The sequence below is a fragment of the Corvus kubaryi genome, unplaced genomic scaffold (genome assembly GCF_017639235.1).
Source record: "Corvus kubaryi isolate FWS band 111438036 unplaced genomic scaffold, C.kubaryi_AGA036_p1.0 37387, whole genome shotgun sequence".
Taxonomy (NCBI): domain Eukaryota; kingdom Metazoa; phylum Chordata; class Aves; order Passeriformes; family Corvidae; genus Corvus; species Corvus kubaryi.
This window is the reverse complement of record NW_024581129.1, coordinates 3,600,972-3,626,963: the sequence shown is the minus strand read 5'-3', so window position 1 is coordinate 3,626,963 and position 25,992 is coordinate 3,600,972. Positions and strand designations below refer to the sequence as shown.

Below are 25,992 nucleotides of genomic sequence, written 5' to 3'. Positions count from 1 at the left end.
CCTGCTCGGGCTTGCCTGCAGCTCCCATGCTGCAGGGAAGGACAGTTGAACCAGAAGAGAAAAGGGTGCTGATGAGAAGGTTTAAAGAAAGACCAAAGTCCCAGTTCAGGGCACTGTAGCAGTATCAGGGTATCAGGGTTGTGGCAGCAGAGTGTTCCCAGATTTGGGCTCCCACGAGAGGTGCAGGAGAGGCAAAAGTGGGTTGTTGGGGTTTTTTCCCTATTTCTTGTGCTGGTTTATGCTGTCTGAAAGTCTTGATGTGGAACACTGCTCCCCTCCCACTGGACCTGCTCCATGGTCAGAGCAGCACCCCCGTGGGTAGGGAGAAACCCTGTGGGAGAGACTTGATACGGTTGAGACACAGCTGTTGTGTGAAACCAGCTCCTTGCAAGTGGGGAGAAATGCCATAGGTGCTTCCTGTAGCATCCTTTAACTGCTGACAAGACACCAGACATGCATGTCAAATACGAGTTGAACCAAAACTCTGTTCTTGCTAAGGTGTTGTCAGTTAAATCAAGAGCTGCTTTTAGCACTGGGGAGGATTTGAGCCAGCTCATGTGTGTGGTCAGGATTGCAGCCAGCTGCCTTCTCAGCTTCTCTCATGCAGACCAGCAGGAAGATTTAGTTCACTGTTGTTTTTTCCCCAAGTGCAGCCCACATCCTTGGCTGATGTTCCTCTTTATATTTCCACCAACTGCAGGGCAGCTCTCCTGGCTTTTCCCCGGTGAAGGTCTGAGGGTGGTCAGGGTGATGCTGTGCTAAGCACTGTACAAACACAGAGCAGGATGGGGCTGTGGTTGGGTGTGAGGTGAGAGCAGGCAGATGCCAGCCCCTCACAGGAGAGGCAGTGCCCCACCACGAGGGTGATTCTGCAAAACGTAGGGATGAGGATGGTTTTTGAAAGTGTGTAAATTATCCCATTGCTTTATAAGCAAGAGAGACTGGAGTGTTCAGCAGCTCCAAGGAGCCACATCTGGCTGAAATTATCCAAGATGCTGAGAAGCCAGAGGGAGAGATGGATGAGCAATGCTCACATAAGCCTTGGTTCCTTAGGAAACAGAGCTCACAGGAGCAGTAAGAGAAACCACGAGATAAAAGCAACCATGTCGAGGGTTATCAGCATTATCAGCAGCATCTCGCTGGGCTTTGTCCAGGCACCGTGTGCTGCAGGGGAGCGCAGTGGTGCAGAGCAAGGTCACCTGCCCAGCTTGCAGGGGGTGCACTGGGGTGTGCAGCAGCATCCCACTGCCTTCCAGGGCATGGGTGGCACTTGCCTGGTTTGGGGCTGATGCATGTGAAATAATCCTCCATCATTTCCATGCCGTTGCTGCCTTTGCAAGGGCGGCTGTACCTGGCCAGGGTGCGGGGCAGGGCTCTGCCTCTCTTCTCTGACCTGACAAGGTACAGAAATACTTCAGCATCGATTTTTTTTTTTTTCCTCCTTAAACCTCTTCTCCCTTCCCCCAGTCCCTTATGAGCTTACAACATCTCCTCGTGCTAAAAATAGCCTTTGGTGTGGGAGCGAAGCCGCCGTGGCTCCGCCCGCCCTTTGTCCGAGGGGCTGCGGCACCAGCCCGGGGCAGCCCCCACGAGTGTCCGAGTGTCCGAGGCCGGAGCCGATCCGCCAGTTCATGTCACTGCCTTTGCAATGGCAGCTCGGAGTGGTTTGTAATTGGGCCATGAGCACTGTTAAACAAAATCAGTTCGTGATCCCCACTGCCTGCCCGGTGCTGGGAGCGCTGGCGGAGTCTCTGCAGAGCAGCGGCGATGTTTGTACTGATGCACCCAAACCCGAGCCGGGGCCACGGAGGCGCTTCTGGTGAGGGCAGTGAGGTTGGAAATGTCACTGTAGAAACACCAGCTCACATTAGACTCTGAATACCACAGTAAAAGCTTTAGTGCCACATGCTGCAAATTTATAAATGGCCTTTAAAGCCCTGGCTGCGTTACGTGTCTGTAAAGTGAATTGTATCATGCAAATAAAGAGTTTATTTTCCCCTCATTCTGCTTTTTTGCTGGCATGTTTCCTGTAATGCCAGTGACTTGCCTCCTGATTTACACCATATATAGAAATGTAGAAAAAGCCTGATTATAACTGGCTCTTCTAACATTTTGTGAGTTGAACTTCTGAAAATACTGGCTGCATCTTGATCCGAAGGTCTGAGTTTTTCAGAACTTTCTGTGAGTGTAAATCTCTATTTAACCCCAATGCAGATGTGGCTGATGGACAAACAGAGCTGTCAAAAGCTTTAGCAGGCCTTGATCTTCGTCCATAGAGAGGAGTTTTCAATATACAGAAATAAGTTAATTTATTTCTACTTAATAGACTCAAAAAGAAGTTGCTGCTTGGCTCTGACTGCTTTTTAATGTCACTGTTATCTGATGCTAGTTGTAAAATGGATTAAATTCTCTTCTGATGCTTGAAAGGCTCAAGTATTAGAGCAGGGCTTTGAGAGAAGCTCCTTAATTTTCTGCTCTGTCCCTCACTGATGGGAAGCGCTTGTTTTTGTGATTCAGGGCAGCAGCGTGTGTCGGGAAGATGCAGCTGTCATGGGATCTGTGGAGCATCCCTCACTGTGGGATGCTTTTCTGTGCCGTCTTAGCCCCTCTTTCCAATCCCTGTAAGAAGATTCCTCATAGACCTAGAGATGGAAAAAAAATAATAGCAGCGTGGTTAAAAAGCAGCAAAAAACAAGGTAGCCTGGTATTTTGTCGAGAATTCATGTTGGCTTTTGCGAAGCAGAGATTTGGGCATGGAGGGGGAGATGTTTTGTGGTAGGAAGTCATGACACCAGTTCCCTGCAGTGCATGTTGGTGCTTGGTGTGCACACAGGATTGCATCACTGGTGCCTTCTGCTAAATCACCCTTTCCAGTAAATTCCCAGCAGCCAATTCCGGTATTTGGCTGAACCAAAGCACCAGGTTTGGCTCTTACTGTGATTTCAGCAAAAGTGTGTTACAAATCTCTGCCCTCAGTCCTGCCCTGGTCAGTAAGGGCTTTGGTGCAGGGTCCCAAAGGCTGGCTGCATTTTCACTCTTCCCAGCTGACACCAGGAGCAGCTCCTCTGCTTGGCACTGCTGCGCCCTGGCAGTGGGTGGCTGTACCCAGGGCACTGAAGGTGGGACTGGTCTCTGAACAGGCTGGGTTTGTGTCTGAATGAGGGGCCAGGGCACAGGGATGTTGCATCTCTTTGGCACGGACCTCTGCCCTGTCTCAGTGTCCCAGAGGATGAAGTGATTTAGCATCACAGCCAGGCAGGGACTGTATCAGGGAATTTGGCTTCTTGGCTGAGTTTTGCAGCCTGCCATGAACTTGGTGCTGTGCAAGTTCTGCTGATGCTTCTCTTTGTGGTTGTTGGAGCAGTGGGGACCGTGGCAGGCAGGGATGCAGGATGTCAGGCTAAGTGGCAGCAGGGCCCTAGCCCTCTCCAGAAAGGATGCAGCCTCCACTATTTGCTTTTCAAGGGAGCATAAGAATGTTTTAGCATTTCAAGGGTGCACAAGAGTGTTACGTGCAGGTTGCACCCGGTGCTCTGGGTGCTGTACAGATGCCCCAAAAAAGCAGCCCCTATCCAGAGGCTTCCATCAGAGGGCTGGGGGTGTGAGTGCCCGATGGCAATTAAACACCCTGCAGTTCTCCCAGCCCAGCACCAAGGTCACTGGGAGGCTGATGTGCTGCTGTCAGGAGTGGGTTAAAGCACGAGCATCCCTCCAGCGAGCAACCTTGCCTGGCACGGAAACCTCCTTCTCATGCTGCCGAGCCACAGAGAGGCTTCTGTTCTCAGCACTGACATCAGCCACGGCCGGGACGTGAGTCACGCTGGCAGCCAGGCTCGGGGGCAGCTGCTCCCCCTCCCCACACCCTGGTGAAGCCCCTCTCCGTGGGTCTGAGCCCCCACGCTCGCTCCTCACGTGTGTCAGGTGTGATGTTTGCAGCCCCAGGAGCAGGGCATGACCCCAGTGGGGGTGTGGGAAGTGTGGCTTCCATGCCCTGGCACTTGTGCTGTGGAGTTTGGGTACAGAAAAGGGGGATTAAGGCCTGGGTTGGTTTTTTCTGGTTTTTTTGGGGGTTTTTTGGGTTTTTTTTCCCCCCAAAAAAACCTTTTGTCTAATAGGGAGGAAGAGTTTAAGATGAAAGGCTCTAGAGAAACATTGAAATGGTTGAAGGAGGAAAGTCTACAGGAAAGTATGTTCAGCTGAAGCAGATGGGACCCCATTGCTGATGCTCAGTCTCCTTTTCATGCCTTCCCAGTATAATCCTTTATGCATTTAACATTACACAACTGCATGTCAGGACTTGCTCCAAGAAACCTTTCCCCATCCTCTCCTTGGAGGTTTGAGGGAAATGCAGTCATTGCTTTAAATCAAATGACTGCTTCTTCTTCTTCTGCCTTGGTGTGCCCTGGCACTGCTACCATGGGAAGTGGATGGGGGCTGATGCTTTGCAGGTCACTTCTGCTCTCTGCAGCCTCACCCAGAGCAAAGCAAAAACTCACACAGCGAGTGAACAAGTATTGAGCCAAATTGCCTTGGAAGGAAATGAATCCATTTGAAAAAATCCACTCAAGAAACCAGCAGCAGATCCAATCCCCAGCCAGACTGACAGCACCCACTGCAGCATCCTCAGTGGGTCCAGGCAGGGCTCTCCTGGAGAGCTGCCTGTGGTGGGTCCCACTCAGCCTCGCTCCGCCGTCAGCAGCTTCACGATACAGATGGTGTAAACATCAAACAGGACTTTGCTGCAGCAAAGACAAGGCACATCAAAGGGCTGTTTAACAAACTAAACTCAGGAGGAGGGTGCAAGGGGAGATCACAGCATAGTTTGTCTTACTATTATTTTTTCTTGCGCAAGGGGAGCAGGCCTGTGACAGGGACCCAGGCGTGGCATCGCTCCCATGCCAGGATGCGCTGACATTCCCACAGGACTGGCATCATATGACCAGGAGCTGGAGAAGCCTTTCAGTGCCTTTCAGGAGCTGTTTGGATGTGCTGATTGAGGGTTGGTGCAAGCCCCTCCGAAGGAGTACTGCCGCCTCCTGGGGCTCCGTGGCAATCAAAGGAAGATGCTGCACCACTCCCCAGCCTTGCTAAGGAGACACCGCACAAAGTCGCCACCAGAAGGCAAAGGACAGGGTTCCAAATGCAAAAGCTTGTCTTTTAGAGTTAAATTCGGTGCATTTTTATTTTTTCTATCTCTCTGAGCTATGGCAAGAGGCCAGCGACTGCTGTTATGCTTTCCAGGAAATCCATGAACACTGCAGTGACAAAGTGATGGGGCGGTGATGGATCTTACAGATAGCTGCCGTAGGAAGAAAAACATCTAGCAAAGAGAAATACTCTGATGTCTTCAACTCCCCTAAAGCAGAAAAGCATTTAGGCAGCCAAAAATTGCAGGTGAGGACCTGTGGGTCTGAACTTAGAGGAGGAGGAGCAGCTGGCCAAGCAAGGCGTTGGCAGCCAGCTCTGGGAAGGGGGTAGCACCACTGCGAGCTAAAGCTGGATGCTCACAGCTAGTTTAGGATCCAGCTGTAATTTTAACAGCTGGTTCTGTCAAGCTGCCTTCAGCACAGCTCTGATCCAAGCTTCTATAATTAGCCAAGGAGCAGCAGCTCTCGTGCAAGAAGCAAGGCAGCAGCGATGCTCGATGCAGGGGAAGCAGAGCAGCGTGGGAGTGAGCCTTGCTGAAAGGGGTAAGGGCTGCTCCATGAAATTTTAAGTAGTTGGAGGTTGGGCTTCTTTTTTTTTCTCCATCTAAGGATTTTGTGCAAAATGTTTCATTAGGGTTTTTTCCCCCCTTTCAAAAAAGCACACCTAAGAAATGTTGTTTCATTTTGTGTCATCCTTAACAGAAATATTTATATTTATCAACTCAAACCAAAAGCATTGAATTTGTGGTCAGTTTGAGGTTGGCTGAGTTTGCTGAACTAGTGCAGTTTCTCATGGGGGAGGTGGTCTGAGCCCCTCCTGCCCCCAGCAGCTGAATGTGCTGCCTGTGTTTTGGGGTGTACTTGGGATGCTCCCTGGGGATGCCCTGAGTTGTCCCCAGGAGAGTCAGTCCACCTTCTGGGGATAGACTGTAAGATCAGTAAGTGTGTGAAACATCCCCACCATAATTATCATGACTCACTCCTGTCCTTGAGCTTTCCCTGTTTGAGGTCAATCAACTTGAAATAGTGTATTTTGATATTGCTCAGGCTGCCTGTTCCTGTAACCTTTAGTTTTTGCAGTCAATAAATGGACTTACATCAACTGGAGAGAGCTGAAGACAAGTATAAGGCTTTGTTCTTCATGTCTTGGATGATAAATATTTAAGGAAAGAATAGGAGAACCATCCCTTTTATTTCCTATGCTTTATGGGGGTAATCCTTGGTGCCTCAGGTCTGGTGTTTCTCGGTGATTTTATATTGTGCACATTCACATTTCCTGAGTAATGACACAGCACCAAAAGGCTGGGGCATCTTTCTTCCACTAATGAGAAGGGAGTGTCTAGGAAGCAATGGGATAACAAAGAACATGGAAAAGGCTGTTTTCATGGCAACTCGTGGTAGCTTAATTAAATTTCTACTAAAGAAACATCTGTTTTACTTTGGAGACCTGCGCAGGGTCGGGCGGTTTCTGTCTCTCACCAGAGAAAGAACATTCTCCAGGGTGAGGTCATGTCTTTTTCTGGAGTTTGCCAGACATGTAGCTGAGTTAGATCAGCCTCGACTCAGAAGCACGAGCATTTGCTGGTGCTTCTTTCTTACCAACACCAGCCCACATCCACCTGCATTTTCCCCCTGTAGCGAGCTCACACGAGTTTTCACTTTGAAATCTCCAGTGCAGCAGGGAAGTCTGCAGCAGAGGAGTTGTCCACAGCTGGCTTTTCAGATGCTTACACTACAATGGGACAGGGTGGTGCTTCCCAGGCTGGGTAAATGGGACTGGTTTTATAAATGCTGCTGCTGTTGAGGTGTAGACACAGCAGCCACCTCCAGTTTCATAACCAGGGTAGCCCCTGAGGGATGTGGTTATGTGGCACAGCACTAACAAGCACCACATCCCCAAAACACCTAAAAGACAATGAGGCTGCTCAGCAGGGAGTGAATTTCAAACTCTCACGCATTGCAGAGGGTGGAAGAAAAAGTTTTAGCCTAGCCAAGTCAGTGGGAATTATTGATTTATTAGGGCAGAATTTAGCCTTGATTTATAGAATTCCAGGAGTTCATTAAGTGGGGTTATGCTGCTCCAGGGAATGGGAGCTGATAGTTTTAGAAAAACCAAGGTGTGCAAATGTCCTTGTGCAACCTGGAGGTTGTGGCTGTGCTGCCAAATGCTCCTCCCTTGACAGCACAGCTGCCAGAGCATCGTGTAGCAGCTGATTTCTGGGACAGCTGCAACACCAGCAGCCAGGGCAGGAACGAGTCCTAAATTAAAAAATTCTCCTTTCCTGTGTGAAGTTTTCACTGTAAATGTATTGAACACTCAATAAAAGACGTTCAGAAGCCATTAGCAGCACTGCAGCAGATCTGCTCAAAGCCGTTTGGATTTCTCTTCAAAGCAAAAAAAGAGGAATGTTCCGTGTGTGTGAGAATGGGTTTCCATGATTTATGATTGTATGGAAATGCTGCCTACGTGGGGGAATGCTTTATTCCAGGATGCCCCAGAACAGAGAGTCCTAAACCCATCTAAAGTCTGTGGTGAACTCTGCTGACTTCTCTACAGCTCTGTTGGGGGTTTAAATTCATCTCACCCTTGCTTGGAGTGATCTGTGTGAGCAGCTGCCTAGGCTGACGTTTTATTTATTGGTGTGGGGAAGAGATCCATCTAAAGCTCTTCAGGCTTGGAGACTATTTTAGCCTGATCCCATAGGTGTGGTTTGAGGATGCCTGTGTAAAACCCGGACCTTCAGGTGGTTCCTGGTGCTTTGCAGGTGTTTTGAGCTGAAGCCTCAGCAGCTGTAGGCTGGTGAATCCCACTGTGGTGCATGAGGAGCGTGCCAAGGTCTCTCGTCCTGTTTCAGTGTCTCTCTTCTTTGCTTCCTGCACGAGCCATTGCAGTTGCAGGTGGGGCTGCAGGTGGGTTCTCCCTCGCCTTGCAGAGGTCCAGGCAGGACCAGCTCTGTGTGGGCATCCCTGGGCAGGGATGATGATGGTGTGGGACAGGGGCAGTGGCTCCTCCAGGTGCAGAGAGGGAAGGCTGCAGGATATCTTCCTGTGCAGCTTCTGTGCATAACTCACAGCCTTGCTGTGGCTGCAGCCAGGACTTTTTGGAGCGTTTATGTCTTGCCCAAGGAGGATCCTTGCCTTGTGGTTTGGGAGAGGTTTGGCTGTCAGAATTCAGCTCCTGAAGTGAACTGCTGCAGGATGTTATTGTGAGTTAGTACCGTGTGCTTGCCCTTAAGCGTTTTCTCGCCCATCTTTCCAGCTAAATCAGGCTTTGAGTGCACTCAGTGCTGGTAAATGGGATGAACATCACACTGGGAACCTCCCAGCTTTCATCTGCCTTTTATTATGAAAGACTGCCTTCAAAAGATAAAAACCTGAAGGTTATTTACCTGGAACAGGGTTTTTTTCTCTAAGCAGCCAGCAGCTCCCAGGTGGGTATTGCGGGGATGCCACTCAAAGAGGAAGCATTTGATTTCCAAGTAAAATTAGCTTCCACATTCAATTCTCAGCAATGTAAGCGCAAGGCTTCCAGTAAAGACATTTTCTGTAGCAAGGGGTTGTAACAACTCCCAGCAGATACAATCGAATTATGCTGCAGCAGCCAGCTGTGGTCTTATCTTTAATATGTAAACACTTGGTCAGTAATTAGGTTGGCACGGAAGTTGTACTGTATCGATGGTCAATTATAAGGTAAACTGATAAAAGGCAGGATGTGGCTGTCTTCTTTTATCAAACCTGATATGCCTGCAGCAGTCAGGTGAAGACTTGGGAATTGTATAATTCGGTGTTTTCCCCTGATACTTGTTCCCACACAGCATTTTCAGGCAAGGTGAGTGCTCGCTGGGAGATCAATATCACTCTGCCAAAAGAAGTTTTTTCTCTGATGAAGTGTCCTTTGCAGCATCTTACCCTGCAGTTGCTTGCCCAGTGGCTGTCACCCCCTGCACCTCTGGTTTTTATCCCACTGATGGCTTCCCAAGCTCTGCAGAGGCACCTGTGTGTCTTGGGTCGGCACAAGGGGTAAGGTGATCCCATCTGAGATACCTCCCGGGAGTATGAATGGCTGTGCTAATGTCTTTGTCACCTGAGAGCTGCTCCGTAGGGGATCATAACATGTGATTAAAGAAACCAGTTAAAAACATCTTAGAAAGCTGGATTAGCTACATGATCTCTTATTATGGCTCCTTTTAGCTGACAACCCGGTGAAAGAAGGGGGGTCTGGATTACATGGAGAAACATCAGACTTGACAGGAGTGTTTTCTGACTGTTCAGCTTAGTGGTGTCATGTACAATTTTAATCAGATTTAAATAGTGGCAAACATCACAGGCTTAATGGATTTCAGCTTTATTACTGGGGCTTTGCTTAGAAGCAATTTGGATTTTCAGCTGTGAGCCACCAATGCAAGTGTGTTCACGATTAAGTGAGACTGGAAACCCAGGGACGGACCTGGCATTTAAATGCCACATGCCTGTGTGTGGGGACAGACCTCGTCTTCTTGCTGTCAGCCTCAGGATCTCGATGTGTAGTTAAGCTCAGTCCCGTGCTCTTTCCATAGAGATGGTGCATTTGGCTCCATTTTCCACACTGATCCGAGCAGCTGGGGAGCACCTTTTCCATTATGGAAGCAAGAGGACAATGTCTTTTTGCAGTGATCTGGAGAATTGTTTTTTCCATGCTTGGCTCCAGCCTTGAAGTTGTTCCTCACATGGTCTAAAATGGCCTCTGTCTTCTGCTTTAGGTGTCATGGGTTGCTCCTCTTGACCTTCCCGTGGTGAGGCTTTGTCTTGCCTCGGCTGTGCCAGTTTGGGGTGATTTGTCTAGAGGAAAACATTCCCTGAGGACACTGACACCTGTATTTCTAAAGAGATGTGGTCCTGCCTCCAAACTGAGTCTTTTGGGGTGTTGTTTTTTTTTTTTTTTACATCGTGGGAAAAGGTGCTGTGGAAGAATTCAATATTGAAGGTGGTTTTGTAAAACAGTTTTGACTTTGCTCAGAGGACTGGATGTGACTATCAGAGGCAAATTAACATTTCAGGACCCTGTTGGTCACTGAGGTCTGGTCAACTGCTTGGTGCTCCGGGCCCTGCACGAGCAGAAAAAGTAGGAAAAAGGGAACATCAATCATTGCAAGTTCCCCTTCTATCAGTAAAGGGAAGTGTGTGTTCCTATTCCCTTGTGTTTTCTGTGCCACCTCACACCACCGATCTGAGGTTTCATCTACTTCCAGCTCTGCGCTGAGCATTAGTGAAGACATTTTCCTTTAGAAGGCCAAGGAGATGTCTGTACAACGTTATCTGAATCATCCTCTAAATCCTGGCTTTCTGTCTGCTGTAGCCATTCAAGCGCTAATTGCCTTTGATTAAGTCAATCGTTTGCAGACTGAGTGGGTTAATTGGGTATTGTGGAAGCAATCAATCTCATCAGCTACTTGCATCCAAGGCTGAGGAGACAATGCAGTGGGGCAGTAATTGTTTTATGAGCTCCTGGAAGGCAGCAGAGGCAGACTGGATGACAACAGGAAACCCTTCTCTGCAAAATGGCCTTTAGGAAAGGTAATTTGGATGCTAAGTGCTCGTTAAGAGAGGACTGATTGATTAGGGAATTTTTGTGCCTCTAAAACACGTGTGCAGGAGAAAATGGTTGGTGTGGGTGTGAGGGTGCTGCACTTGGGCGTTCCTGGGCTCTTTTGCCTGGCTGGGTGAGATGTGAAGGGGATGTGGTGTCTTAACCGGGGAGAAAGAGTTGTATTCAGGGAGGTGAAGGGAAATCATTCCCTTCTCGGACTGTGTGAGCTGAGACATGCCAGGCACCCACCCTGCATTAGGGGCACCAAGCCCAGACCGTCCAGGTGTCCTGGGGGCAGAGACTGGGCTGCAGGATCGCTGAGCACATCCTTGTTTGCTGCTTGCCGAGGCTTTAATTTCCGAAGAACTGAACTGTGCAGGGGCAGCAGCAGCTCCTGGTGGCTCCTCACCTGGTCAGTGCAGGAGGACTCCCGGGGGAAGGGTTCCCATCTCATCATCAAACCTCCCAGGTCCCTCCTGCCGTGGGGATGCTGACGCATCTCCAGCACGGCTGTATCTGCGCTGCTCGACGTGGGACCAGCAGGAGATATATTAGATAGAGATGGCTGCAGAATTATTGCAGGGAAGTTACGAGCTCCTCAGCACAGCTGCAAACAGGCAAAAAGGCCAGGCAAAAAAAAGCAATCTGCTGGTGCTGTGCAGGGGAGCAGGGTGCAAGCTCTGAGAGACTTGACCAACCCGGACCCTGCTTGCTTTTGGAGGATCTGGACAAAGAGTTGTGTTTTCACTCCATGAGAAAACTCAGTGTTCCTTGGTTTATGACTTTTATTGGAATACAAATTCTTAAAATATGTAAATTGAAGTCATTGAAATGTCTTGCTTTGATGGTGGCTGAATGCTACAGGAAGAGATGTTGCAACTTAGAGCAGTCAAACCAAACCATTTACACTGACATGGCCAAACGAGAGGTGCACTGTTTTTTTTGCAACCCTATTCAAAGTCCAGGCTGTAGGGAAAATATAGAATATGCCACCTTCTCCACCCAAATCTCTGGCTGTGGACAGTGGGGTTTATTTCAGAGGGAATGTCCTTCAGACTGTTTGTTTAAAAAGGAGGCTGTAAAACTGGGGTCAGAGGTGACATGGGATGTCAGGGATCCACACTCAACTGCTCCAGATAATTATGCAGTTCCTTAACCTCTCAGTAGAGGTGGGCACACCCTGTCCACTGAGCGCCTATCTGCTGTTCTGCCTTAATTAACATCTTACAGTGCTAATAGAGCCGGCTGCTCAGCTCTGACACGCAGAGGAGCAGCGATCTGCAATTTTAGCAGCAAAGTGAGGGAGTTGTATCTGAATCTTCTCCAAAGCTCTGGATTGAGGTCAATGCACTTTAACTGCTGAGAGGAAGGACAACTGGCTTCTGTAGGAGGAGGTGCCCTGCCTGAACTCTAGGAAAATGAGATTCTCTTGGATTACACGCACAAGTACATTTTTTTCTCCTATTCAACCCGTCGTGCTTTGTCTTGCAGTGAGACAAGAAGGCAATAAACCACACAGTGGTGCATCTGTTTGGTGTTGGATACACTCAGGTTTCTTCTAAAAGCCTGGGACCAGACCTGGTTTTACCACAGCCGTAGAAGCGTCCTGGGAGCAAGCAGTTCTGATGCCTCTTTCCAGGTGAAACTGCAAAATAAGGAGCCAAAGAAACTGAAGATCAGACATGGTTTTAATTCCCAGTTTATAATGCCTTACTTAGGATGACAGAAGGAAAGTCCATGCATGTTGGTTTTTGCAAGCCAGTGAGTCTGAGTGTCCTCCTTGCAGGAGGGATTTCTCTTCTCTGAGAACAAAGGCTAAAACTGAACAAGTAATTTTGGGTGCTTCCTGTAATCCACATTCTCGGAGACCAAACCCCCCACCATTAACTAAGCTCTGTAACAGCTTTCTGAGGTGGGGAAGTAGCAATATCCCTCTTCTTTAAAATGGGGAACTTGAACCAAATGCTGGTAGAAGTCAGATGGAAAGATGGTGGCTACAAGAGACAGTCTTGATATAAAATCCTCTTCCTTGCTTCCTCTGCAGCCTGTCAGGCAGGGGAAGGCCGGGCTGCACTAGAGCACCCCGCGGGTGCGGCCAGTTTTATGTGCCTGGCTTAGATGGCCTCCAGCCTCCAGCCCACCTGAGCTGACACAAGGCCATGCACTATCTTCTTTTCAGTCAGCCAAGGTGGTGATCCTGTTTTCCTTGCCCCCAGAGTTTTAGCTGTGGGGGTGAAGTGGGTATAGAAGTGACAGTTCTGTGTTTTACCTTGGAAGCCACGTAATGGGTCAGAAATACCCGCTTGGGCTGGGTGGTTTCAGGTTGTGTCGTGTGCCATTTGCTGGCTAACTTAGAGACAACTGCTTGGTGGGGCTTTTGCAGGTGTTACAGGTTTGTGCCAGAGCAGCCTGCAGAAGCAAGTGATTGATTTTGCTGCTTGGCAGGTGGCAGAAGTGATGCAGGAAACACGACAGTGTGACAGCAGCAGTGTTAGCAATGTGAGAGTGGTGCTCCTTTAGCAGGTCTTCCCCAGGTAGTGCTTCCTACACTCGTGGTTGGGTGCTGGTGATCACTGGGATGGTGGCAGGTGGTTGCATCCCTCATTCTGTGCTTGGGAGAGGAAGGCAGCATTGTTGACACGATGCTGCATGGTCCAACACCAGCAGTCAGCAGGTGTTGTAGGGCTTGTGGATGTTCAGCTTCAACATAAGCAGAACAGCCCTCACCGATTCACAGAATGGTTTGGGTTGGAAGGGACCTTAAAGATCTTCCCATTTCACCGTGTTGTGGGCAGGGACACCTTCCACTGTCCCAGGCTGCTCCAAGCTCCATCCAACCTGGCCTTGGACACTTGCAGGGATGGGGCAGCCACAGCTTCTCTGGGCACCCTCACCAGGGCCTCCCCAGCCCTGGAGATCCCAATGTGACCAGGTACCTCTAAATACGAAGCTGTTGCTGAGGTAGTGCAGCACATGAGACAAGGAAGAGAGGGTTTATTTTCTGTCTCCAATGCCCTCCAGTGTGAGAGCTGTTCCCTGTTCAGCCTCCTGCAGTTTTGTTTCTCAGCACCGTCTCTGGCTGTTTTCACAACCCTTTAGATCAGGACTTTGAGGACACATCTTGCTGACACACAGTTTGCCTGGGGAATCCGTGTGGGTTCATGTTGGGTTCAAGTCCTGTTCACGGTGGTTTGCACTGATGGGTGCTGACAGGGGGTGCAGGCAGCAGATTTGGGCAGAGCAGAGGAGCAGCTCCTGAGGATGAAGCCCTGAAGGGAAGAAAAAAAGAAGCAAGCAAATATCTGTACCAAAGTACACTGAAACCAGCAGCTGGCTTTGTCAGAGCAGCCAGGAGCTCTTTTGCTGAGGCGATTGGCCTGGGAAGAGCCAACATGTGAGCCACAGAATGGGATAACACGTGGTTGTGTTGGGTTTTTGTAATTCTTCCTTGGAGTGGAATTTGGATCCTGTGTTTTGACACAAGAAGTTGGAAAGAGAAGATGAAAATGATGAAATGTCCTGTGTAACAGGGCAGGGGAAACTGAGTTTCCAGGCTGACTTTGACCCTGGCTCACAGCCTTGTCCTGAAGGAATGGATGGGCTTTCCTCCTGCATCACGCCATGTTTGTATTTGGAGATACCGCTGTCCTATTGTTTGATGTCCTTTCCTCCAAGCCAGCTCTCTGCAGCCCCCTATGAGACATCAGTGTTCCTCAAATGCCAGGCACAGAGAGGCTCTGAAACCCTCGCTGCTGTTCGATGGAGTGAACAGCAATAGCTTTCAAAGTACTCTCCTGCTGCTCCAACTGGCTTGGCACTAAAACCCAGCACCTTTTGGGAACAGAAGCCACTTTTCCTTGGTTTCCAAACTGCACACTCTGAGGAAAAGCTGCTTCACGTGTTGCCCTTCAGGGGAGCAGCCGGCCATCGCCAGCCGTCAGAGCCCCGGCAGCATCTCTGCCCCATGTGAGGCAAATCTGCTTGCAGTAAATGGATCAGCTGGGCATCACCTCCTGCCTGTCTGTCTCCTGCCACAGAGACGCTGTTCCTGTTCAGCTCCATCGTGTACAGCCTGCCACAGGGTGCAGAGGGGGCTGCTGATGAGCCTGGCGGGGAGCAGCGCCTGACTGCGTCAGGCAGAGCTGCGGTTCCTCAGCAGTTCTGCCCTGCTGGGGTGACAAGCACAGCAGCCTCAGCTGTTCCTGCACTGCTGTTGGATGCAGCTGCCCTTGGCTGGGCTTTGGTGGCTTCCTTGGCTGCTTCCCCTTGCTCAGACTTGGGGTAATCCTGCTCCCTGCGGGTTCATCTCTTTGTGACACTGCAAGTGCCCTCCAGAGGGGCTTTTTGTGAGGAAAGTCCTAGCAAGCCCAGAGTGGGATAGGGTTGAATTGATGGACTGAATGAGCTGGGTCTGCGCCTGGCTTTGGGGAAGATTCTCTCAAGTTGGATGGGTGAACCAGAGAAAGAATTTTAGCCTTGTCTTTCCCCTGATGTATGCAGTGTTGGGATAGTGGGATACTGGACTGGTGCACACGGGCAATGATGCTCTGATGGGACCGAGCACTTCTTCTGCACTGGAGGGATGGAGAGGGCTCAGAGGTGGAAGGATTAGGTGGACAGTGTTGTGTCATGCCCCAGTGCTGGCTGTGGGTTTGGACCACACATCTGCATCTCTGGGCAGTGACAGGGTGGGACTGTGGGAATGCAGGCAACAGGGGCTGCTGGACCTCACAGGGATGGAGGTGCTCATTCTGCTGGTGCTGGCTCACCCCAGGACTGAGCTGCAATAATGCACGAGGGGGCCTCTGCAGGCAGTCACTCCTTGGGTGTCAGAGTGGAGATGTCTGAAGCACAAGCTGTTGGATAAGAACGAGAGCAGAGTGAGAAGGGAAGATCTGAAGGAGAAGGTCTGTTTCTTTTGTGTCTTCAGCAAAACAGCCACACACTTGTTCTGCTTAGTTCCAAAGTCTCAGTTCTTTTCTTTACCCTAACTCTCTTTCTAAATACAGCACTTTGTCCCTGGTTCTCAGTCATTCCTTTCTGCTGCAGGGTACCGAGAAGGATTTCTGTGGAAGAGAGGACGTGACAATGGGCAATTCTTAAGCCGAAAATTCGTGTTATCAGAGAGGGAAGGTGCTCTGAAGTACTTCAACAAAAATGATGTGAGTACCTGGGGTTGCTGCGTGCAGGCGGGATCACAGCTGTGAGAGCATCCTGGAACACGTAATTCCCAGTGTGCCAGTTTATTTATACAGTTTCCATAAGCACTGGGTCCCCAGTTGCTCCAGGGGCACCAGGCTCAGCTCACCCTTCCTTTAGTGGGGTTTGCTCTTGCTCCACCACCACAGCCATGGAGAGGTGCCCCACTGGCCAGTTCACCCATTCCTGCTCTGTTGCCCTTTAAAGTCCGTAGGGCTTTTCTCAAACCACCAGCAAAGGACTTTCTCTCACCTCTGGCTCTGCATCATCCAGCTAACAGGGGGTTCATGTAAATGACTACCTTGTGATGAAGGTGGCACCACTTCACAGTGGTCACTGGGGTCTGAGTCCTCCTTTGCATGGCATGGCATGCAATCCAGAGGGAAGGCTCCCTGGTTTTCTGTTCCAGTGTCAAGCAGTGTGGAAGTATTTGTCTTTTTCCGCAGAGCACATTTCATTGTTGTGAGAAATGGAGTTATTACCATGAAAATTGCATTTGTGATGAATGGATGGACACTCCAGTGTTCTGCACCATGTGCTGGAGGAAGCCAAGGTGTTTCCTCTGACCTTTGAGTTTCCCCTGAACACCACAGCTGAGAGCAGCCCAGGCTGAGCCACCAGCCAGTTTTCCCAAGCAGTTGCTGCAGTCAGGGTGTTGTGATGAGGCAGAGGAGGGGAACATCCATCCTCACTTCTCCATGGCTTTGACAGCACCATCTTCCTGTTCAGCTTGGTTTGTTGTGGTGCAGTTGCAGCTCGTGGAGAGGAGAGAGCCAGTCCTTGCCGAGGGAGAAGTGAAAGTCCCAGCAGTTCCATTCAGCCACTCTTGACTCTCTGAGAGTTTAAAGCTGCTTTGCTTTGCTGCTGACCACAGCTGTGGTGGGAATGGTGCTGTCTAGATGTTCTCTCTGCTGGGATTTCCCCACCATGGTCACCCACCAGGGCCCTGTGTCCACAGCAAGTCTCCAAGTTCCCAAAGCAGCACTGACACCTCTGCCAGCTCAGGACTTCTGCAGGGTGCTGGGACCACCCCACAGCCTTCTGCTGGCCCCTGGCCCTGCTCTAGAGCTGGTGTTACCAAGGGGCTGATCTGTGTTTGTTGGGATGTTTCATTCACAGTAGCTGGTTCTCTTCTCAGTGCAGTCCTGGAGGGGTGGTCGACTTCTAGAGACACTTTGTGGGAAGATGAGCAGCACCACAGTGCTGCCACTGAGGGTGCAGGGGGGGTTGGTGCCAGGTAGGGCCTGACCCAGGCTCCCCATTGGGCTAACCCACCCTAGAGATGGGCTGTCAGGATTATATTTGTCCCTCTGAAAAGAAAGTTCTGGTTCAGAAGGCGAGGGGAGGAGCAGAGTCAGCAGCCAGCGGCTCATGTGAGAGGAAGGGACAGATGGGGACATGGACATGATGCTCCCCAGCTGAGCCCCCAGGTCTGATGATGGCAGGAGGGATAATCCTCCATTTTTTGGGACAAGGATGAACTGGCTGTGGTGCTGGAGATGCAGAAAGCATCCTGGCCTATTAGCAGTCTGGGGTTTTTTTGCATCCCTGCTGAATTTTGCAGAAGAACAGAGCATTTTTCCAGGCTGGCAGGAAGCACTCATTGACATCCGAGCAGAGTCTTGGGTGTCTCATCACCAGGTAGTTTTGTGGGCTGGGATTCAGGTGGTTTTAGTTGATGGCCTCAATCAGGCCTTTTTTCTGATCAAGCGAACTGCTTTCTGGCTTGAAAGCTGATTCTCAGGTGTTTGCTCACTCAGCTGTGCTTTCCAGGCAAAAGAACCCAAAGCAATTATGAAGATCGAACACCTCAACGCGACTTTCCAGCCTGCAAAAATCGGGAACCCACACGGACTGCAGATCACTTACTTGAAGGACAATAGCACAAGGAACATCTTTGTCTATCATGAAGATGGCAAGGTGAGGCTGTGGAGGTAACCAGAAGGTTTGGGTTGTGGTCCTGGGGGCTGGTGCTGTGCAGAGCCAGCCTGTGGCACACTGGGCTCTAACCGAGCTGGAATTGCTTGGGGGGTGGAAGAGATACAGGGTGCAGAACCAGCTTTGAGAGTGTTTGTCGTGTTCTTCCAAGCACAAAGGGTGTCAAACTGTTCTAAGTAAAGAGATGCAAATGGAAGGAATTGGTGTTCTTTTCTTGTAACTTGGAGTAGAGGATTTTTCAAGGCAGGCTCCTGGGTGCCCAGGGAAGGAGAGAGGGTGGATGGAGCAATGGAAGATGAGGGGACTCAGTCCAAAGACTTGCAAAAGGGGAGCAAACTGGAATGTAGGAGAAGCGGGGAGCTGTTGTGGTTGTGCCTGTCTCATGCTTCATAAAATGCAGATATTCATATTTGTATTGAAACAAATCCCCTTGCTCAGGTGCCTCTGAAGGGAGGTGTGAAGGAGAGGCCCTTGTGGGTCTGGGGTGCTTGTTTGTGGGTCCCAGGGAGCTGCTCCAGCAGGGCTGCTCCCAAACCTCCCCTCCACGCCAAGTGCTTGTCAGCAGGTGCTTCTTTAGCCCAGGACAGTGTCACTGGTACTCTCAGGTACCTCCCTGGCTGCAATGGGAACCAGAATAATGAGCAGCAGCCCTTTCGTGGGAAAGCTGCATGCCACTGTCGTGTCAGTGTCTGTGGTTTGCTGGGCATTGGTGGTTTGCTCAGCCAAGCTGTGAGGAATGCAGGCAGGGCTGTCCTGGGTTTGGGGTTTGGGTTTCAGCTGCTGAGGTTTCTGCTGGGGGCTGGTGGAGGGAGCAGTCTCGCCGGTCCCACGCAGGGCAGGATGTGCTCTGATGAAATCTGGCAGTGACCCCGCTGAATTTCTTTCAACTTCCCTGAATTTGGTCTGTCTCCTTGGCTGCATGAGGGCTGCAGGAAGATGAACCCCCTGGAGTAAACTCCTGCCCTTTGGGATTGGAGGCTGCCCTGGGACTTGCCTGTGGTTTCTTGCTGCCCTTTGCTCCCTCTTGTCTTGCTGGGGTCTCTTGCTCCCCCAGCAGCCCCAGTGTGTCCTCCTGGACCCCAGAGGTGCTGCCTCTCCCTGATCTGAAGTGGTGGATTTAGGCTCCTCGCATTTCATAGAATCACAGGATGGTTTGGGTTGGAAGGGACCTTAAAGATGGTCTCATTCCTCCCCAGCCATGGGCAGGGACACCTTCCACTATCCCAGGGTGCTCCAAGCCCTGTCCACCCTGGCCTTGGACACTGCCAGGAATGAGGCAGCCACAGTTGCTCTGGGCAACCTGTGAAGCCAGGGCCTCACCACACTCACGGGGAAGAATTTGGTCAAACCCCATTTGTGGCAATGGATTATCAATATTCCAGGAAGCAATTTACTGCTAGAAGTCAGTGAGGGTTTCAGCTTCTGCTTTTCTGCAGGGGGAAACCCTACCTCACATCATGATCACAGAGAGGACCCACAGGTAAATAAATAAATAAATAAATATGTATGTAACCACCTGGTTGGTGGCTGTATGAGATGTCAGTATTTTAATATTACAGCTTATTGTTCATTAGCTCCAGCCTGGTTTGGTCATCATTAACTTCAGGAGTGAATTCTTCTCTCTGATCCTCTTTGTGATGCTGTCTGGGGTCTCCTCAGCTGCTTAGGGTAGGAAAGCAAGTGATAAGTGAGTAAAGCCTCAGACAAGTAGGTCAGGTTTTCCAAAACATTGTTTGTCTGTGTCCTATTAGGTTTTGGATTTTTTTCCTTTCAACCTGAAGTAGCTTAACAAACCAAAGCAAAGGTTCTAAATTTTTGAGGATGGCTGTTTACCACATTAGACCATTTTTGAGATACCTCCAATTCAGCTCGTTAAAACTGAGATTTCAAAATTGCACATGAGCCTTTCCTCCTTACCCTGACCATTTTTAGAGCATAAAAAAAGTTTAAATCTTAGAGAAGGCCAACTTCTCCTTTGATATAGTCTTCCCTACGCTACAGCGACCTCACCTGAAAGGGTTGGCAGTGTTTATTTTAGGATTAAGTCTGGCTCATTGAACACATCCCTGATCTGATGTGTGAAGCTTCACATGCATTAACGACAGCAGGACAGCTCAGCATCCCTCTCCCTGTGCTCAGCATCCCAGGCAGGGCAGCTCTTAATCTCCCTTCCAACATGCCTTTCCTTGTCCCACAGTCTCAGACCACAAGGCAGTGTTTCAGTGCTCCCTGTGTGGATCACTTAAAATTAACGTGGCATTTCTCATCAAAACCTTCAGAGGCATACAGCACAAGCTCTAGGGTCTTACCAGAGACAAGTGAACACATGGCTCTAAAAACAAAAGAATTATAAAACAATTGTTTTGTAGGAGGGGAAAAAAATGGAGAGAGATTTTTGCCAAGGAAAGGGAGAAGTGCCAGAGCTTCTTGGACTTCAGTATCACTGTGGGTGTCCCTGAAGGGCTCACAGACACAGCTGATAGACTGGGATAGAGAGATGTTTAGCTACTCTTTGAGCAAAACATTGAAGTATGTATCTGGAATTTGGGTGGGATGCAGGCATTGCTCAGGTGTCCTGCTGAAGGGGCAGGGGTGGGTGGGCAGGCTGCAGCAGCCAGCATGAGCCCAGCCATGTTTATAGGGTCAGCTCAATATCTCAAATGCTCATTTGGGGCTGCTTTTGCCAGTTCAGAGATGTGTTTAAATCCTTCCCTCTGCAGAAATCCCCCTTTGTGCTCACTGGAAGCTGCAGAGCTCTGCACACGTCTGGCAGCCCGGAACAGCAGCTGAATGTTCCCCATCCTTCACCTTTTTGCTGTATTCTGTGCTTTTTAGGATCGCTGCTACATTGTGCTCTGTTGCTGGGGCCAGAGTGATGGGAGAGACAGAACACAGCGGGCTCAGGTTCTTTTGTGTGCAGGCTGCATTCCTCACTCTGCTCTTCTCCCTCGTTATTAGGAAATAGTGGATTGGTTCAACGCCATCCGGGCAGCACGCTTCCATTACTTACAAGTGGCATTCCCTGGAGCCAGTGACTCTGATGTGAGTGTTCCTGCAGGATTGGTTGGGTGGTTTGGTTCTTTTTCTCCCCCTCTCGCTCATTTTTAGCATCCTGTTAACAAGCTGGAAGGCTTGGGGAGTGCTCCATCCTTCGGAGCGTTCTGCAATTACCGGGCTGAGATGATTGTGGTGGGATGCTGAGCCCACGTGCAGCACCTGCTCCCAGCACCCAGCCTTGGGCCCCGTGCACACACACACACACACACGGGCTGTGGGAGGAACTCCAGCACTGGCACGCCTGAGCATCTGTCTCAAAGGGTGCTGCTGTAATTACAAAAGCCAAAACAAAGGCTGGAAGGCAGGAAAGATGAGGGCAGAAAGATGTCAGTGCCGTGCCCGAGTTCTTCTCTGCGGGTCAGCGCAGCCTGGCTTATAAATGCCTGTGTTTTGTGTGTGCTGGAGCTGCTAATTGTGTTACCCCTGGCTAATGCAATTCCAGAGGCTGCTCTGACGTGCTGTCAGCCAGGGCTGTGTGCTGGGCTGTAACGTCACTGTGGAGGTGCTTGTTGATTACTCCCTGCTACCTCCTTGGCTGTAGATTTTGAAATCTAATTGCATTTCCTGCCTTCTATCAATTATCTGGGAGGGGTCCAGTCGTGGTTCTGCAGGGTGGCTCTGTCCCTGGCTGCCCTGCACCCTGAGGGCTTTGGGAGATTCTCCTGGAGGCTGCTGGCTGTGCTGGGGAGCTGCTCCAAGGTGTTTCATGGCTGCGCCCTCCTCTTCTGAGCTCTGTGGAGGAGGAGGACTGGAGCTCCCAGGCAGGGCTGTGGGGTGGGCTCAGGGCTGGGGGCACACTCAGTGTGGGTTTTCCTTCCAGTGACCCCCCCAGCCCTGCCCAGCACACCCCAGTCCCCCCCATCTGACACTGTTCTCTTTTCTGTCCTCTTTGGTTGCTCCAGCTGGTGCCAAAGCTTTCTAGAAACTACCTGAAGGAAGGTTACATGGAGAAAACAGGGCCAAAGGTAGGATATGAAGCATTTTTCAGGGGCTCTGTATGGCCCCAAGAAGGGGTTGCTGGTGGGACAAACCAACCCTTGCCAGAGAGGCAAAGTTGTAACTCTGTGAATGTGTTTAATGCACTTCCTCGCCTGGGAGCAAATGTTAAAAAAATCCAAAATCACATCACAAACTCAATGCCCCTTCCTGGTACAGCTGGCCCAGACCCTGGCTGGCCCAGAAGCCATCTGTTCCCAGCTCCCCCAGCCCATCAGGCTTCTCCAAGTGCTTTGAGACTCCTGGGTCATGCCTGGTTAGAGAGAAGCTGTGCTGTTTCCGTGTGTGATCTGGCATTTTTTGACTCTTCAGCAAACAGAGGGGTTCAAGAAGCGATGGTTCACCATGGATGACCGACGGCTCATGTATTTCAAAGATCCCCTGGTAAGATGAGGGTGCCTGGGCTGCCTGTTAGGAATTATCTGCAATACTACCACTATTAATAATCAGAGTGGTAATAATAGTAGTATTAATCTGCAGTGAAGTGTAAGAAGCTGCTGGGGGAGCCAAGAGGGCACAACGCTGTCGCTGCCTAGTGGCTCTGCCTGGTGTCCAGCCTGCAGCAGCCCTGTGCATAAATACCAAAAACTCTTTAGAAGCCCTGTCCACCGGACGTTTTGCATCTGGGTTTTGGCTCCCTGGTGTTGGTGCTGCATTGTGGGTGCCCCTGGGGGAGAAGCAGGGGTTTGGGGGTTGCTGGTGCTGTTGGGGTTTGGCTGATGGGCTTGTGGCTGCTGCCGGGTGAGCTGTCCTGGCTGCCGGGGATGCAGAGCTCCCTTCCCACTCACCCCTGCCTGACTGCTCTGTTGTCTCCTAGGATGCCTTTGCTAGAGGGGAGGTTTTTATTGGGAGCAAGGAAAACAGCTACAAGGTGCTGGAAGGGCTCCCGCCATCCACGCAGGGGAACCACTGGCAGCACGGGATAACCATCGTCACCCCGGACCGGAAATTCCTCTTTGCCTGCGAGACGGAGGACGACCAGCTGGAGTGGATCACCACCTTTCAGAAAGTTATAAGCCGGCCCATGCTGCCTCAGGAATACGCAGGTGTGTTTCCTGGGGAGGGCTGGGTGCCAGCCCTGGCCCTGCCGTGGGCTGTGGGCTGGAGGATGGGATGGCTGGAGGGGGATTGGGGATGCAGGATGCTGCTCCCTCCTGCGCCGTGTGAGCGAGGCAGCCCTTCGCTGCCCAGGGGATGCAAGGGCTGTTTAACCAGAGAGGGGCTTGCCCTGGGAGGAGGAGGATGGTATCCTTCCCTCTTCATTGCCTCTGGTGTGATGTCCATGCTGCTGTAAGGATCAGTGATATGCTTATAAGGGTAATTGGAGCCAAGAAGCATCGGCAAGGACCATTCTCAGGGTGGGCTTGTGCCAGGCTGTCACCACCTGCCAGTGCTTGTCCTGTTCAACTTTATTTTCTCTGTTTTTTTCCTTTCAGTGGAAGCCCATTTCAAACATAAACCTTAGCTGGGACTGGCTGGGCAGACCTGAGGAGTGAGCTTCTGTTTACAACACAACGTGGTTTTATTTGAAATGTTAAAAATAATGAATAATAACAGTAATAATAATAACAATAATAATACTTCCCTTTCCCCTCATCATTCACTTGATCATGTCAGAAGGGCGGCAGTGGAACGTCGGAGAAGATCCTGATCCAACTTGAAATTCAGCTCTGTGGCTGCTCTGTGGGATGGGACAGGTGGTCCTGCCACCCCATCACCCTGCACCCACTGGAAGGGGCATCCCACCTGGCTTCAGCAGGATGGCAGAGACTGTTGGTGGCACATCCCTGGGGCAGATGGGACTTTTCCCCATGCACAGGTCGCTGGGTGCTGGAGCTGAGCATCCCTGCACTTCAGATGGCTGCCAGCCCTTTTTTCAGAGGGGCTGCAAGTCCCCAAGGGCTGACATCCCTGTGGGATGGGAAACAGCCTGGAAACACACGAAATGGTGCTGTGCAGAACAGCTGAGCCTGCCATGGCACCGGGGTAAATGATAAGTAAATTATCCCCCTGGGGACTGGTGGTGATGCTGTACCTGGATAGGGTCAAATAGGATTTTGGAATAGAGGAAATGGGCATCATCAGCCTCGTTACTGCTTAACGAAGGGCAGGGAGGAAGGGGCTGCAAGGGGGACACCAACCCATGAGGTGATGCTGGGGAAGCAGAGCTTTGGGGGCCAGGCCTGCATTCGGCTCCCTGGGTCATCCCTGTTCCATGGTCTGGGGGGCTTTGCCCCATTTGGGGAGCCCCGTATGGAGCTGGGGGTTGAGCTTTATCTGCAGTTTTCCTGACAGGCACCATCAAAGCCTGTCCCAGCTCACTCCCAGCAGGCACATCCCTTCTCCAGACTTGGTGGTTGCACTTTTCCCCCCAATAATTCAATTTTTTTTTTGTTGATTTTTCTTTTCCTGCCAAAAAAAAAAAAGACAAAAAAAAAAAAGGCAAAAAAAAAAAAAATGGTTGAAATTTTGTTTCAGGGGGGGGTTTGGCACTTTAATTCCGGGAGGGGGGGGGGGGGGGGGGGGACCTGCACACCAGGTGCTGGATTTTTACCCAAAAATGAGATTCTGGCGTGCCCTGCAGGCGCAGCCCCGGCCATGGACCTGTCCGACGTGTTTCTTAGGTTGGTTGTGTATCTGAGAGCATCTCATCGGCTGTGTGCATTCGTTCTGTCACTGGTAAGACAACTGTGGTACTAAATGTCATTCGAACCAATAAATTATTATTATGTCAGAGCCGTGGCCGTGTGGTGCTGGGGCAGGGGAGGGACGTGGGGTTGAAAAGCAGCAAATGGAATCAAGGAGGTGCTGGCAGAGCCCTGGGGGTGTGGGACACCCACAAAACCCTCTGCCCCACCCTGGCACAGTGTGTATTGTTTTATATATTATTTGTGTATATGTGTGTTTTATACAGTGCATGTTCTGTGTATTTTCTCTCCAGTACTTTATGTGTGCACACACAATACACAAAGGAGAGCTGGTTCTTAGTAACAGAGAAAGCAGCTTTGGGAAGGGATTGCTGGCTGTTCACAGCCAGCTATAAACTGCACAGGGGATAGAGTGTAATACATGAAATGTGTGTGTGTGTATGAGCTGTTCATATGCACACGTTCATGTATAGATGTAGCACTCAGACAGACTCAACTTACAAATACATGAGCTAAATGTATTTCATACTCCTGTATATGTATAGAGACATTTCTATACTTTGTTTTATAAAATATGTGATTATATATTATATACACATGTGCATGCTTTATAGACATATAATTTATAAGCATATTTATAAATTTAAGGTGAATATATTGCATATAAACATACATATATCTGCATGCACATGTGTAAGCATAACTATAATTATATATTTAACTTCTATTAAAAGTATTTATATGTTACACACACACTGTCACTCACACCTACTTACCAACCCAGGCACGGCAGAAGCAGGGAGAGGACAGACTGGGCTCCTTGTTTGTGTTTATAGGTAGCTGTAAAAATTGTTTTGTGTGCATGTATAATTAAGAATAATTTAAGAATATTAGAAATTATATGCCATACAATTATATAATCATGAGCTATACAAAAGGCTGTTTATATGGTGTGCATATACATGTATTTTAAATTCCTGGGTAAATATTTTATACACACACACACACATATACTGCTGTAATTATTGAATATACATTTTGAATATACATTTTGTATGTCCACAGCACTGGAGCACTGCCCTCCTGTCAGGGCTGGGGTTTTGGGATCAGGACAAATGCAGGGCTCACACTGGGGGCTGCTGGAGGCTGCAGACAGCTGAAGCCAACAACCTCACACTGGGTCATACATACAGGACACAGGGGGGGATGTGCTGGACACCTGTGGACACGTTACACTGCCTGAGAGGCACCTTCCTGGCAGCCAAAGGCACTGAAATGATGTGGTTCTAAACCTCTGCTGCTGTCCCAGATCATTTATTAAATGTCTACAGCACCATCTTGGGTAGGGAGCTCTTAACTTGCTGCCCAGCAAAGCAATCCCCATCTGCTCCAGCCATTCCAATATTCCACTACAATTCTGCCTTTAGTGCACAGAGGTGAA

The 25,992-nt window shown here is 50.0% G+C and overlaps 1 protein-coding gene across 1 annotated transcript in view; it reads left to right on the top strand.

The window, feature by feature from the left end:
- ADAP1 (ArfGAP with dual PH domains 1) overlaps positions 1–24,637 on the top strand; it is a 50,648-nt gene extending 26,011 nt beyond the window's left edge. Inside the window, exons 5-11 of the mRNA XM_042037156.1 lie at positions 15,763–15,875; positions 17,686–17,832; positions 20,809–20,892; positions 21,810–21,872; positions 22,216–22,287; positions 22,721–22,949; positions 23,340–24,637. Coding sequence (XP_041893090.1) covers positions 15,763–15,875; positions 17,686–17,832; positions 20,809–20,892; positions 21,810–21,872; positions 22,216–22,287; positions 22,721–22,949; positions 23,340–23,368 — 737 coding nt within the window. The 3' untranslated portion in view covers positions 23,369–24,637. The remainder of the gene's footprint in view (positions 1–15,762; positions 15,876–17,685; positions 17,833–20,808; positions 20,893–21,809; positions 21,873–22,215; positions 22,288–22,720; positions 22,950–23,339) is intronic.
- The last annotated feature ends 1,355 nt before the right edge of the window (positions 24,638–25,992 follow it).